At 33.5% G+C, this 15476-nt stretch overlaps 2 protein-coding genes across 20 annotated transcripts in view; one reads left to right on the top strand and one right to left on the bottom strand.

Moving 5' to 3' along the window:
- CLGN (calmegin) overlaps positions 1-4263 on the top strand; it is a 32674-nt gene extending 28411 nt beyond the window's left edge. For all 9 annotated transcript variants that reach the window (XM_074040501.1, XM_074040504.1, XM_005555960.4 and 6 more), the window contains 4 exons: positions 317-442; positions 650-809; positions 2297-2397; positions 3716-4263. In XM_074040501.1, coding sequence (XP_073896602.1) covers positions 317-442; positions 650-809; positions 2297-2397; positions 3716-3796 — 468 coding nt within the window. In that variant the 3' untranslated portion in view covers positions 3797-4263. The remainder of the gene's footprint in view (positions 1-316; positions 443-649; positions 810-2296; positions 2398-3715) is intronic.
- Positions 4264-10479: 6216 nt separating this feature from the next.
- Positions 10480-15476, bottom strand: part of SCOC (short coiled-coil protein) — a 44532-nt gene continuing 39535 nt past the window's right edge. For all 11 annotated transcript variants that reach the window (XM_005555956.3, XM_045392892.2, XM_074040507.1 and 8 more), the window contains 3 exons: positions 13829-13900; positions 13369-13452; positions 10480-12069 (listed from right to left, as the gene is read on the bottom strand). In XM_005555956.3, the coding sequence (XP_005556013.1) occupies positions 11927-12069; positions 13369-13452; positions 13829-13900 (299 nt within the window). In that variant the 3' untranslated portion in view covers positions 10480-11926. The remainder of the gene's footprint in view (positions 12070-13368; positions 13453-13828; positions 13901-15476) is intronic.

Here is a 15476-nt window from a genome sequence, read left to right as displayed (position 1 = left end):
AGGTAATACATCCATAAAAGGTAGTTCTATTCTGAAATTTACCAAAAAGGAAAATTACCATTTTTCTTGCTAGTATGTTAGAAGTTTCCACTTTTGTCATAACATATCTTCTGCTATCAAGTCTCACTCAGTGATGCATGCTAATAATTAAATTAGACTTTACAAAGTATAAGGTGGGAAAATGAAACTTCTTTTACTTACAAGTTCATCACTCCTTAATGTAAAATGCCTGAGTAAATAAGTTTTTTGTATCTTGTGTTACCCAGTAAAGGTTTGTAAAATTTGAATTGCATTTTTGTGCTTATCTCATCTATAGCCTGGTGTATTAAAACAGTTAATGGCAGCTGCTGAAGGGCACCCATGGCTTTGGTTGATTTATCTCATAACAGCAGGAGTGCCAATAGCATTAATTACTTCATTTTGTTGGCCAAGAAAAGTAAAGGTAAAGAAAATTGATTTCCTTCAACTTTTTCCCCCAAATTTCTTATTGTTTAGGAGTTCTATAAATTGAGCAAGTGATTCTTAAAAGTAATAAACTAAATGTCTCATAAGTTTTACTTTCATTATGTATGTTATCAATTATTGCAAAAAAAAAAAGCTTTTTCAAAATAGCACTCTGCCTTTAGTAAAAATATGTTAACTACCACAGAAGAAATATAAAGATACAGAGTATAAAAAAACCGACATATGTATACCACAAACAAAAGGAATACTAGAGCAAGAAGGAAAGGAAGAGAAAGCAGCCCTGGAAAAACCGATGGACCTGGAAGAGGAAAAAAAGCAAAGTGATGGTGAAATGCTTGAAAAAGGTAAGACAATGAGAGTGATTTATAAGGGAGACCCTGGGTAAAGCTCATAAAACAGTATATTGCCTTGAAATAACTAGGTGTTACACTTGTTTATTATCAAGTTTATACATCTGAATCTCCCAAGAATATGTGACTGTGGCAAGAAGGAGTAATAGTCATCTGAGCAGTCACCCTGTTTATAGTTTTTGTGTTCTAGGAAGAAGGAGATTTAAATAGTGTTCAGTTGCTTCAGAGCCTAGCAGTTATGAATCCCATAGGCCATAGCTTTTTGCAAGGATGTTTCTTGGCTCTGGGAGTGTAGAAGATGAGATGGAGGGTGATAGAGGTTATATATAATGGCTTCTATAGAAAAGAAATAGATATAAAGCAGGTGATTGCAGCAACAAAATCAACACCAAGTCTTTCAATGGCTATTGTTAATCAGATGCTTACCATATAGAATAAATAATTTAATTAATTTTCTGAAAGGATTTCTGAACCTATATCCCCTTCCCATCCTATATTAAACTCGTGAAGATGTTAGAACTGAAGTCACCATTTGGTGGCTCTCCACTGAGACCTCCTTACATGAGGTAAAAATAAAACTATTGATTTGCCCAGTGTCCCAAGTCAAATGTCTTGAAGCACAATGTTTAACTCACTTGATGAAACAGTTGACTTAAAAACACATGTGTGTCTATTTTTTTAAGAGAGAGTGTATATATACACACATATACATGTATAAATGCATGTACATGTATTTATTAGGATGGGTATCTAAAACAACAAATACTTCAGGTTGTAAGTTTTCAGCCTTATTTTTGTAACTTCTTAGTGCTGAGTATATTGATGTCTGGATCAACCTTATTTAGAGGACATTTAAGTATCAGAAGGGCCTGCTTGTATAAAGGTACTTTCACCTATACATGTAGTCCCACACTGGAACTACATGGAAGAAGTCAGAGTTGATTTTTCAACTTCCCTTTCCCCAAAGCCCATTCTTGGTGGGGTAGGAGTTTTTACTTTATATAGCTCCTAGGACATGCTTAATATCTTTTGGTTAACAATGATGACAAAAGTTGGAGGTTCTGCTAAATGGAATCCTAAGGAGGGTCAGTAACTGAAAAAATGCCTGATAATGTCCACAGAGAACAAACATAAGTAAATAACATATTGAAGATTAAAAGATCACCAAAAGTTAAAGGAAGTATTTCCCGAGACAGGAACACAGGAAAGATGATTATTTTTTGGTTTTCATATTACATACAGATTGAATGCTTAAGAAGTTTTTAAAACTTGTCCCCCAACTCAAATATGATGATTCATTTATAAAATATGACAATATAATGAGTATTTATAATTTTTAAAATTTTGAATGGAAGAAGTTTCTTCTAAATCTTGGAATAAATCTTGGAATTTAAATAAATCCCCTTTATTGTACTTAATACTTTTCAGTAGCAAAATTCTAATTTATTGAGTCTTTGCTTTTAATAAAATCTGTATTCTAGAAGAGGAAAGTGAACCTGAGGAAAAGAGTGAAGAAGAAATCGAAATCATAGAAGGGCAAGAAGAACGTAATAAATCAAATAAGTCTGGATCAGAGGATGAGGTAACAGAAAATAAACTGGTTTCTATGTATAGTTGTTATCCATAAAAAGTTCTTTCAATAAAAGCACCAATCTGGTTTATGAAAGAATTTTTGCCATATTTCTCTCAGCTTTTATAAGAGCCTCTATATTGTTTTTAAAACATATCCATAAGGAAGGAAAGACAAATACTATAATTTATATTGTCTCAATGCCTAGTAAAAGAGCAAGCCTGTGACGTACAAAATATGAAGATAGAATGTGTATCCAAAATTATGACTTTCTCATTGAAATTCTATTGAAAAGCATAATAAACACATTGTTTGAATATTTAAAAGATAATTGTCATTATTATAATTTTTATAGCTGTTGTAAAACATCCTTAATGTCTCAACATTTTACTCTCATGTTTTGAAATATTCATTCACTGGGTAGTTGAGTACTATCTGCCTGATAGGGTATTTTTCTCAAATCTTTAATGAATTTCCCCCACCCCCATCAGTCTACCCTGTTTTGTGTCCTGATATAAAATGGAACTTTGCACAATGCTTTTTTTTTTTTTGTAAGTTATTATGGAATGAGAAATCCAGAGTATAATTAGAGCCAGAGCTTTCTTTTTTCTTTTTCTTTTTTTTAACCCAGCATAAACCAAAAACCAGTTTTCTCTGGCCCTTAAAGAGCTGCATAGCCTTACCACACAGAGTCACCATGCTAACATATTACATTCCAACTACGTAGGTAGGATAAAAGTACAGTTCTGCCTGCTGTTGCATGTGATTAAATTTTGCTCCATTTTATCTATTTGAAGAAATCCTCCAAATAAATTTGCAGTTATTGTTAAGTCTTTCCTAATGTTCAATCAGTACACATACTGGCTGCTGGTCTTCCTGCCCTCTGAGGTTTTATAGGGACTTTGGGGACCATTATCTAGTATGAATATCCATATTTAGGGAGACCTAGGTGAAGACAATTTCTTCCAGAGCCAAGGTTTAAATAATCATTGTTTCTGCTGTGACTTTCTTAAAATAATACCTGCAGTCATTTACTTGAATATGTATTCTATTTACATTTATGTTACAAAATACTTTGTGTACCTTCAAAAATATCTTAATTACATCTTTCAGTCTTTCTGTCTTTTTATGTGTATGTCTCAGTGAGCTAGAATACATTGATTTTTGTATAGCCTTGAGAAATAACTATAACTTTATTTCATATAATACCTTCATCATAGCACTTGATTGATAGCACATATATTTTAGAGAATAATAAATATATTGTTTACTACTATCTACTAGTTACTTGTTATACTAAAAGAAACCTTTTTGTAATTATTTTTTCTAGATGAAAGAAGCAGATGAGAGCACAGGATCTGGAGATGGGCCAATGAAGTCAGTACGCAAAAGAAGAGTACGAAAGGACTAAACTAGATTCAAGTATTTTCAATTCCTGAGAGGGATGTTTGGCATTCTAAAATCAGCATGCCAGACTTGAACTTTAATCAATCTATGCACATCCTGTTTCTAATATCTAGCAACATTTTTCTTTCAGACATTTATTTTAGTCCTTCATTTCAGAGGGAAAAAAAAAGCATCTTTGAAGTTACCTGGTCTTTGAATTTAGAATAAAAGTGGCACATTACATATCGGATCTAAGAGATTAATACCATTAGAAGTTACACAGTTTTAGTTGTTTGGAGATAGTTTTGGTTTGTACAGAACAAAATAATATGTAGCAGCTTCATTGCTATTGGAAAAAATCAGTTATTGGAATTTCCACTTAAATGGCTATACAATATAACTGGTAGTTCTATAATAAAAATGAGCATGTGTTCTGTTGTACAGAGCTAAATGCAATAAAGTTTCTGTATGGTTGTTTGATTCTATCAACAATTGAAAGTGTTGTATATGACCCACATTTACCTAGTTTGTGTCAAATTATAGTTATGGTCAGTTGTTCGCTTAAATTATAGATTCCTTTAAAGAGGTGCTTTGTTCATAAAATCACTGGATTATATTGTAGCATATTTTACATTTGAATACAAAGATAATGAGTTTTATCAAAACAAAATGATGTACAGATTTTTTTTCAAGTTTTTATAGTTGCTTTATGCCAAAGTAGTTTAGCCCATTCACAAAATTTCTTATGCATACATTGCTATTGAAAATAAAATTTAAATATTTTTTCATCCTTAATACCCTATTTAACAGGTTATTGTTGGGGAGGCTTTATATTATTTTCCTTATTACTAAGAGATTCTAATGGCTGATTTCAATTCATCATGTTTTTATTTTTATTTTTTCTTGTTTCCAGTGGGGTTGGAATGCTTTTGTATTTTTATCTTTTTTCTTTTTTCCTGACAAGTTTCAGTCTATTTTAAGTCTGTCATCTCATCTATGAATAGCTTCAAAGCTGCCACTGAGGAGCAACTATTATTACTGCTCTTCTTTTTAAATCAGTTACCATGTCACTGGACTATATTAAAATGGAGCTGTGTTGTTCCATTTAAAATATTTTATTTATGAAATTCTTATGTCTGGGTAACAGGGTTAGACTCTTTGGAAGAGGATCTAAATCTCTGAGACCACAGAACTATTTGAATACTAACTACCTAGAGAACTTTCCACATGTTAGGTACGATTTTGGATTCCTTCATAGACGTACACATACCCCATCTTTGGGCAAGCCCTAAACTATTATAGGTTCCCATACAACTCCTTCCCCAGTAGGTAAATTTAGAACTTATGAATAAGGAAAATAAGTCTCAAGCTTCTGCTTTTACTGAAGGAAGCCAAACATAGCCACTAACACTATTCACTCCTTACTTCAAAGAGTGAATTGAGAAAGAAAATAAGTTATTTACTCCATTGTTATACTCTGAACTTCTATAAATTGGTGGTAGAAAATCTTAATACATAGTATTTAGCCATACTTTGTATTTATTTAATATGAACTGAACACATCTTGCAAGCATTCTCCCTCTCTAGCTCACCTTGCATTTGGAGTGTAATAACCCTAGATGAGAGTATTTCTGAAGGTAAACCACTACTTCAGGAGATAACTTCTTTTTTAATTTAATGAAAACCTTCTTGCCTGGGAAGATTCTTGCATGTGAACATTTTTCTCTAAAGACTCTTTAAAGCTTGGTTTTGTTTTATTTTGTTTTGTTTTGTTTTGTTTACTTTCTTGGTTGCAGATTCATTTGTTTGGTTAAACTCCATAAGCTTGCAGTGGTAAAATTTGAGCAACTGAATTTGCCAAATCACTGCTAATGCCTGTGCACATACTCCTTTGTGGATGTACCGTAACTGACAGGTTTAACAAAACTAAAACTCTAATGTGTAACCTGTACTATATCCATGCAATAGACAGTCTTTCTTAATAATCAAATGGCTTTTTCCTTTTACTCCCTAATCTGACTTTATTGTTCAAAATGACTTACATCTTATCCATAAAGGAGAGAAATAGTGTATTTTGCTTTTCTTTATTTTAGTTTGCCTTTTCAGAGGCTTTTTAAGTTGATCAGTGTAAAGTAACGTCCCTTTTCTTGAATATTTTTTACTGATGGTCTTGCTTCCATTAATCATTTCTCCACGAAAACATCATGTTTCTAGAATTAGTCTTTTTGAGCTATCAGACCACATTTGGAGGAGAAACATGATGGAACTGCTTACATGTTAAAATGAACCACTAGAAATGAATTTAATGTATTTTAAAATTTCAGAATTCTAGTCCCTAAATGGTTTTGTATTTGTATTCAGTAGACACTATTCAGAATAGTTAAAACATAAATACATTACACTCTAGGCATCTGTGAACAATGTTTTGTTCTCTTTTCAATGTGGCTATATGTTCTAACTTTAGCAGGATTTAAAGATTATAAGATGGCTAAAGTAAGATAATTAAATCTTTTATATGTGATTTATTAAAACATAAAAGAATTTCTGCATACATTTCAACAATTTCTTCCCCCTCAAAAGTATATAACTCCCATGTATTTCCATAGTATGAGAGCTGAGTTTTGGAAATAAAATTATCCCTTATTCTGAAAGGTCAGATATGAGGCAAATTGATGGGAAAGAGAATGCATGGAAAAGTAGGGTAGTTTAGAGAAGATGGGCAACATGACAACTGGAAAAATGGGCTTTTACCACCCAACATAGTTATCACATATTTTGTGTTTGTTAAATGAATACTTTTTGGTAAAATTTGGGGGTATTTCCAAGTTTTAATAGCACTTGATAAGCCATCTATAATGTATACATTTTAAAACAAGATACATTATAAAATTGATTACAATGAATGTACAACTTTAGCTTCTGTTGTCTCTCAACCCACCCTTTCATAGGTCCAAAGGCCAACGGCCAACATAAAGTCCTTGTTACAGTAAATGTGCCTTTTTTGTTTTGTTTTTGTTTTTTGAGGAGACAGAGTCTCACTCTGTCACTCAGGCTAGAGTGCAGTGGTACCGTAACTCACTGCAGCTTTGAACTCCTGGGCTCAAACAATCTTCCCACTTCAGTCTCCTGAGTAGCTGGGACTACAGGCAAGTACCACCATGCCTGGCTAATTAAAAAAAAATTTTTTTTTTGGAGAGACACGGTCTCACTATGTTGTTCAGGCTGGTCTCAAGATCCTAGGCTCAAGGAATCCCCTTGGCTTTGGTGTCCCAAAGAGCTGGGAATACAGGTGTGAGCCACCACACCTAGCCTTGTAAATTTGTCTTTTAAATACCATTAATCTCTGATTTCAGTGAAATAAACTGCGGCTAGTTTTCTGATAAGAGTAAGAAGGAATTAAGTCTCTTCCAATTCTTAACCTTTCATATCTTCACATTATCTGTTCTTTCATGATTTACAAATGCTCTTAACAACTAATCCCTGGTATCCACTGGTAATAATTTTGGTTACATGCACATTGAAGAATCTGATGACAGCCACCACAGTGTTCAGGGAAAAACAAAATTTTTATTGGGCAAAGTAAAGAATGGCTTTACATTCTAAAGTTAAGATCAATTTCGCTTTTCTTTGGACAATAAAATTAATTTTAGATTTTATAATTCAACTACATTTTTCATTTACAAAAGGGACTAGATCACAGGGAATAGGGACAGGAATAGAGATACGATATTAACTGGTTGGAACTAAATGCATACATGATTTTGGTTACTTTTCTACAAAAGGTTTTGTTGCTACAATTCCATAACCAGAAATCTCTGAAAAGTGAAAGGTTTTTCCCAGCATTTTGGTAACAAAACTCACCTGGTAGCTGAGCCTGACTTTCTCAGCAAGATTTTATATATATATAGTCTTTCTTTATCCTACTTTAATACTCATTTTGCTGCAGAAATGTTAATATACTTAATTATACGTGTTGTGCCAAACCATATTGGTGTCTGAGTCACAATATTTTATAAAATCTGAAAAACTCCAAATTCTAAAACATCTGGCCCTGCAAGTTTCAGACAAGGAACTGTGATTTGTAGTAACCTGCTGTGAGTCCAAAGGGAATATAAAGAGGACACATTTTGCATAGAATGGCAGTGTCAATATTGGGGAAATTCCTCCTGGGAAACAGTGGGGAAAATGGATGTCTTGAACTATTTGGGATGCTATAATAAAATATAGACTGGGTGGCTTGTAAACAACAAATGTATTTCTCAGTTTTGGAGGCTGGAAGTCTGAGATCAGCATTGAGGGCCGTCTCCCAGGATGCAGACTGCTGTCTTCTATGTGGCAGAAAGAGAAATCTCTGAGGTCTCTTTGCATAAGGACACAATCCCATTCATGAGGGCTTCACCCTCATTACCTAATTATCTCCCAAAGGCCCCACTTCCTAATCACCTTGGGGTTAGGATTTCAACCTAAGAATTTTGGGAGGACACATTCAGTCCGTAACAAGGAGTATGCTGATTTTTCCCTACCAAATATTATTCTACCAGCATGTAAGCTAGGAGGTACTAAAGAAAAAACCATTCTGACACTTGTTAAAGCAGTAAAGAAGACAACTCAGGACTGTATGTGTTAAGACCATCATCCAATAAGGGAAAGAAACCGGGCTCAACTAACACAGCAAATACAGCTGAGGATTTATAGTCAATGAGCAGTGATGAGGTCAGTGTATGGAAAATTACTAAGTGGAGACATCAAGACTAGGATGATTCTTGCCAGAGACAGTCCAGGTTGATGATCATGTTACTGAGGATGGGATTCTCTCTAAACTGATTTAGCAGGATTTCTGCTAAAACTGGACTAGTGAAAAAGAAGGCTCAAAGGAGCCTGTCTAAAATTTGGTCGAGTCTTTTCCAGAAGCTGGACACAGTCCCTGTGCACACTGTGTACCACTTATATTTCTAATGAAGAAATTATCCTGAAGTATTGCATAGCAAAAACTAAGTATATAGCATTAGCTTACCATTAACATGACAAGCAGTGGGGATATATTTTGACACCTACTAAGCTGATAGCTCTAGTTGGAAAAAGACAGAATGTTAAATGAATTGGCTATTCCTTGCATTCAGCAAGGTATCAAAAAATTTTGACATTTTCATGCAGAGATGGAAGGGAATAGATCAAGTTCAGATACAAGGAACCTCACAAAAGTAAGCCAATTGTTTCTGAAGTCTGAATAGTAGCAAAGGTTCAAAATTATTTTTGAGGTGTGGGAGATTGGGGGAAAGCCCATGAAGACTTCTCTACCAATTGTTAAGCCAGAGGAACCCAGCCTTGCAGTGATGATCTGCATGTAACATTCCCAGTGCAATCTTATTTTCAGGGATAATAAGATAGCCTCCTATCTTATTATAGGAGATAGCCTCCATTAAAGAAAGGCAAAAATAATACATACTTTGAGAATTTGGTCAAAAGCTTGGTTGTGGTTCCGTGGCATATGAGTTTTTAAGAGACTCATATTCCCAAGAAACATGAGCTTGGCCTTAAAATGGGCACCAAGTTCACACCAGCAGGAAGTGGACTGTCTTCACAATTCCCAGGGAGTGAACACCCAACCTCTACTTCCCAGGTAGCCATAGAAAATGGATAGGGAGTAAATTTCCAGAGGGGAAACCATGGAGTTCAACGAACAAGGGAGTCCCCTGCCAGAGATCAGAATCACAGTCGAATCAAAGTACTTCTCCACTACTAGGGACAAAATCTTCATACATCTCCCAGGAGCATTCCACAATTTTTGCATGTTTCCCTTTATTCCATTTTCCAAATTGAGACTTTTTATTTGGCCATCCTGTCCCCACTACATTATAAATGGGCAGCAGTAAGGGTGAGAGCAAATAATTTGTCTATCAGTTTAGAGATTGTCAGACTGTTAGAAGCCACATCTAAAGGGATGGACTTTTAATAGAGATTGTGAGCTGAATCACTAGCTGGATGAAGAGGGATTACTCTCTATGTAAGGGAAGATACTTAGCAGCACAAGAAGAGCTGTGGCTGAGGCTGCTAGTGGCCACCAAAATCTTGTATTTATAGCTGGAATATGGCTTCCCAGCCATGGACTACATTTCTCAGCTCCTCTTGTATCTAGATGTAAATAAGTCTCCACACCACTGGAATATAAGAACATATATGAACCATTTCCAGGCACAGCCCATAAAACCTTGCATATGTACACTTCCATGCTCTTTTCCTGCAAATTAGATGAGTAATCACTAGAGTGACTTGAAAGCCATGATTTAAAATGGCAGCACCATCCTCAGCCAAAGTCCCTGAGTAACTGTGTGAACAAGGGCTGCTAGCCTGCAATGCTGACCTTGGAACCACTAGTTGGGAGAGAAACTTCTGTATTTATATTCTTTATCACTGGGTCTCTTGCTAAAGTAGCTTAGCCTACCCTAAAAAATACAACTTCCTTTTTCCCTGGAGATCTTGGATCCTTTGAGTGCTTTGCTTTTGTTCTCTAAATTAATGTTTAATATCTATGATATTTATATTGATAACCAGTTACAGTTTTATTAATAAAAATGTTATTCCCCTAAATAATCAGTAACTGTGTACTTAAATAAGATACACTATTCTGTGGCATTGAACAACCCTGGATACACCACTAAACCTAAATACCCCATTTACTTAGGTAACTATATCAAAACACACACAACCTCTGAAATAGCTTTTTATTAAACAGCAAAGCAGAACTGCAACACAATTTAAATGTCTGTAAATTAGGTCACAAAAGGGATGCAAAATGTTTGCAGTTTCACTATTATATATTCATACAGCTAAAGTCATTCATCAACTCTTACACCAATACATAAGATTATTCCATGATTAAAAGTAGCCCAAATCTAATAACCATAAGCTATATGAGTGGATCTCTTTTCATATTATAAGATTTTAGCATTACTTCCATTATTGATTTCCTTACCAAATGGAATCTACAAGCTAAATTTTTAAAAATTGTTAAAGGATGACTAAAACTCTTCAAACCCAGTAGCAGGGTTTACAGAAAATTCTAGAACAAGTGAGATAAAATACTGAGCAAGATAATAAGTATACATGTAAAACTCCCATTTTATTCACTATTCTAATACTAACACACTGTTACGGAATTTTGCAAAAGTTGACCTGCTGGGTACGAATCAACTTAGAGACCAAACTCTTTGTAACTGTTCTCATCCAGATGTGGCTTACACAAGGGTAGTCAAACTTAATTATATATATTTCCCAAAAGATCTACTCTGTGCCAGAGAAAACACAAATCTGGAGTGAAAATATTTGAAGTTGGTTACTACTGTTTACCAAGTACTTTTCCACCCTATTTCCATTTTTCCTCAAAATTTTCTATTTTAAACATACACATGACCAGAAATTATAGATTTTCAGATAATACAAAATGAGTTATTTTGTGCAAAAAGAAGTTTTTAACAACAAATATTCTCAAGTTAATTCAGTTTCAAAGAAAAACCTTCATTTTTAGCCTCCATCTATTTCCAATTAATTAAAGAGACACTAGCATTCCTATCTTAATACTAAATACACAAATGACAAACCCTAGCTGAGACAGTATCTTATTTTGGTTGTTTCAACAATGAAAATACAGGTTACTCTCAGAGATGATTAACTATTAAAATTACTTTTACAAATGTGACACCAATTTTTTTCCTTAAGGGAAGGGAAATAGGAAGGAAGAGGCAAATGGAAAAGAGGCACAAGATGGTGGACAGGGTACATAAAGCTGTGCATTTAGTACATGATTTTAGTCACTTTTTCACAACATGGTGGTTATTTTCTTCTATATCTTACTAATCCTATAATAAAAGACAGTGCTAAACCTACAAATTCGATAAAACATTCATCTTTTAAGTTTCATAAATATATGCAATTCTAATTATAAAGTCTCTACAATACATTTGCACGTTTTCATAGACTAACATAATACACAAACTTATGGAAGCCTCCTGTTATTGTGTTATTTTTGTCTACATCTGACATTTTCTTCATAAATATTCAATGAAGCCACAAAGGTACTGTAACTTTTGGAATCTATCCAAGTTTTAAAGAAAAAATGATCAGCAGCAATTCCATAAAACAGAAGGGTGTCAATCCCTTACTTTCTTTTGCTTTTTGTGTCAGTTGTTTGAAAAACACTAGAAGCTGACATGAGGTTTTCTATATATTGTCCAAGAACTTGGTTTTCTGATTTTAGCTTCAGATTTTCTTCCTTAACTGCATCTACTCTTGCGGAGAGATCTTTATAAAAAATAAAAATGCCCATTATCAATATAACAAAGACAATGATTCCATATTACAAAATTCTTAGGATTCATTCTTAAAAGAGGTAACACAATCCTTAAATTTTAAGAATTCAGATTTTAGAGACAGCAAGGTAAACAAACTGAGTGCAGATTAGTAGACAAATTCCTAAAAATACTTCACATTAGGCTAAATGTTATTCTTTGTAAATAGCATTAATGTTGGGTAGTTAATTTTCAAAAAAGACTTTGTTTTTAAAATGTGAATTCTGGTTCACATTTTATGTCTTATCAACATAAAACCATAACATCTTTACTAGAAATGTTTAAGATATATATCAGATTAACACAATTGAATTCATATACTGAATACAGGCAGTCAGTTTCCAAGCAACTGATCATCTTGTAACATTATCAAGACATTCAACACATGCAGTTCCTGATGATCATATAAGAAGTTAATTCTGGCTGGGCATGGTGGCTCACGCCTGTTATGCCAGCACTTTGGGAAGCCAAGGCGGGTGGATCATGAGGTCAGGAGTTTGAGACCAGCCTGGCCAACACAGTGAAACCCTGTCTCTACTAAAAATACAAAAAATTAGCCAGGCGTGGTGTCAGGCACCTGTAATCTCAGCTACTCAGGAGGCTGAGACAGGAGAATCGCTTGAACCCAGGAGGCAGAGGTTGCAGGGAGCCGAGATTGCGCCATTGCACTCCAACCTGAGCGACAGGAGTGAAACTCCATCTCAAAAAAAAAGAAAAAAAAAGAAAGAAAGCTAATAGGGAAGTCACAGATGACTTTTATTAACTCTGTAAAATGTAAGTCAGTGGTAGGTTCTGAGTGACATGATCTGCTCACTGTGGCACCAAAAACACAACCACTTAATTTCATTAAAACTCAAAAGATGTTTCAGTGTTAGTATTAATTTTATGCAAGACTTAGAAAATGAAAAAATTCAGGTAAATTCCTTTTTAATCTCCAAGGCTAATACATTATTTCTACTTTAAAACAAGCTTTATTAAAGCGGACTTAGTAACACATTGTGGGGACTTAAAAGGGAGTCTCACACTAGCCAGCATTATGTTAGGCTTTAAAGAGGGAAGCATAATAACACCATTTGACTTGACTGAAGTGTATCTGTTCTTTAAACTACCAAAGCAGGAAGATCATATATATATAAACTTTGAAGTTCATTCTTTTAAAAAATTATACATTCTAACAAAATTTAGCAATATAAATGCTTACAAGTTAAATTAATTGGCTGTCATTCAAACAAACTACAAAATGCAAGCTAACCTTCAAGTGTGTGTTGGAGTTCCAACACTTGATTAATAAGTCTTGTTTTTTCCTCCAGTTCCACCTGATTTTCAGCATCAACTGCTGTAATATAAAGGTTCAAATTTACTATTAATTAACATTAGGTACTATTTGTGTAGAGTAGCACTTAAAAATCTGCAAAATGTTTTATATTCATTCTTACTTGACTTATACAAGAGCCCTGTGAAATAAAATGTTGTATCCCCAAACTGCAGATAAGGACACCAAGGTAAAGAAGATAAAAATAACTTGCCAACCTCTCATAGCTAAGGAATGAAAGCTGCTTTGGTTGGTCCTTTCTGACACTAGATGAGATATAAATAAGGAATTAGCCAAGATCCAACTCTTCTAAACATTGTTTCTCTGCCCTTTCCATTGCTTAATAAAGCAGAACATCCACAAAACCAGGAGTATACAAAAAAGAAAATGAAGAACATACCATCCATGTCAGCATTCATCATCTTGGGCAACAAACTTTTGTGCCTTGGATACAAAATCCTTGATGAATGGTCTACAATAAGAAAAATTTAGAAATATAGATACACACAGCAATAAAATATAAGCCTATTTTTCAAAGGAGGATGATTTTGTTAAATATGACATAGCAGGACTTTTCATATGCTTTACTATTTTTAAGAATAAAATAAATGCCTAATAGGTAAATAAGCAAAGGATATAAATAGTTTGAGTGAGAGAAAATGTTAAGCTTCTTGATAATCAAAAAATACATAAATATCACCGTATAATTATTATTTTTTAAAGGAGGTAATGATCAGTACTAGCAAAGAGTTACAGAAAAACAAATACGCAAACATTGGACACAACTTTTAAATATGTACTCTTTTTGGAAAGCAATATGATAATAAGATTCATAAAAACATTTAAATATTTTTTAACTAAGTATTTTATTCTTGGAAATTTACGCTAAGGACAATAATGCAAAGAAAGTTATATACATAAAAATCACTTCAATCTTATTTACAACCAAGTCTCAGAAACAACATAACTGCCCACTCAAAGTCTGGTAAATTACAGTTGTGATTTTCTTTTTAAGAAGATATATTTTTATTTATTTATTTATTTATTTAGAAATGGGGGTCTCACTATGTTGCCCAGTCTGTATTAAACTCCAGGACTCAAGCAATCCTCCCTCCTCAGCCTCCTGAGTACAGTTATAATTTCTAATAGAGTGGCTACTGAAAATAATTATGACTATAGTACATGAAACAATGTGTATAAAACTGTATATTCACTGATGTAAATTATATGAAATATACATAAATATGCATAAAAAACATGAAAATGAAAAAATGCTCTGAAATTAAGGATGATAGTATGGATGAGGACAAAATTTTCAAATATTCTTCATTAAAGTATTGCTTTACATACACTTTAATATTTTACAAATAAAATTCAAAAGAAAAATTACTATTTAGACCATCTAAAATAGTAATATGGAATAAATGAAAAAATGTCCATTCATCAGCTCCTGATCAGGGTAAAATCAAAACAGACTAATCAGGATGTAAATAAGCAAATAAATACTAACATTTTATTATTCCAATAAAGACTTCTAAATATTAGAACAAAAAATTTCTATAAAACATGTTCTGCTCCATTGCTAACAATCATTTCATTCAATGTGTTCAAAATATAGTAAATAATGTTGCCAGATTATCACTGAAAACAGATTTGTTACCCAATCTAATCTACTACATTGAAGCGACCTAGACTTGTCAGTTATTCTTTCAACAAATATTTATTTAATATCTTCTATGCCCAAGGCATTGTTATGCCTCCATATCTTAAACAGTAGAAAGCAGACCTATTAAATAAGGATATCTACATACTAGAACTAGAATCACAATAAAGAGGTATCAGTGTATTACACATTCTCTCACAGCTTCTGTTAATACAAATCTTGTTTACAGATACTAACATGAAATTTGAAAATGCCCAGTGAACATCTACATAAATCTTGTTACATTTCAGATACTAACATGAACTTCAAATTAAAGTGCCCAGTGTACATATACACAAACTTCAAGTTTATAGTTCAAGTAAGATAGCACTCACTAGTCTAGAAA

The sequence above is a fragment of the Macaca fascicularis genome, chromosome 5 (assembly GCF_037993035.2).
Source record: "Macaca fascicularis isolate 582-1 chromosome 5, T2T-MFA8v1.1".
Taxonomy (NCBI): Eukaryota; Metazoa; Chordata; class Mammalia; order Primates; family Cercopithecidae; genus Macaca; species Macaca fascicularis.
This window is presented reverse-complemented; position numbering and strand designations above follow the sequence as displayed.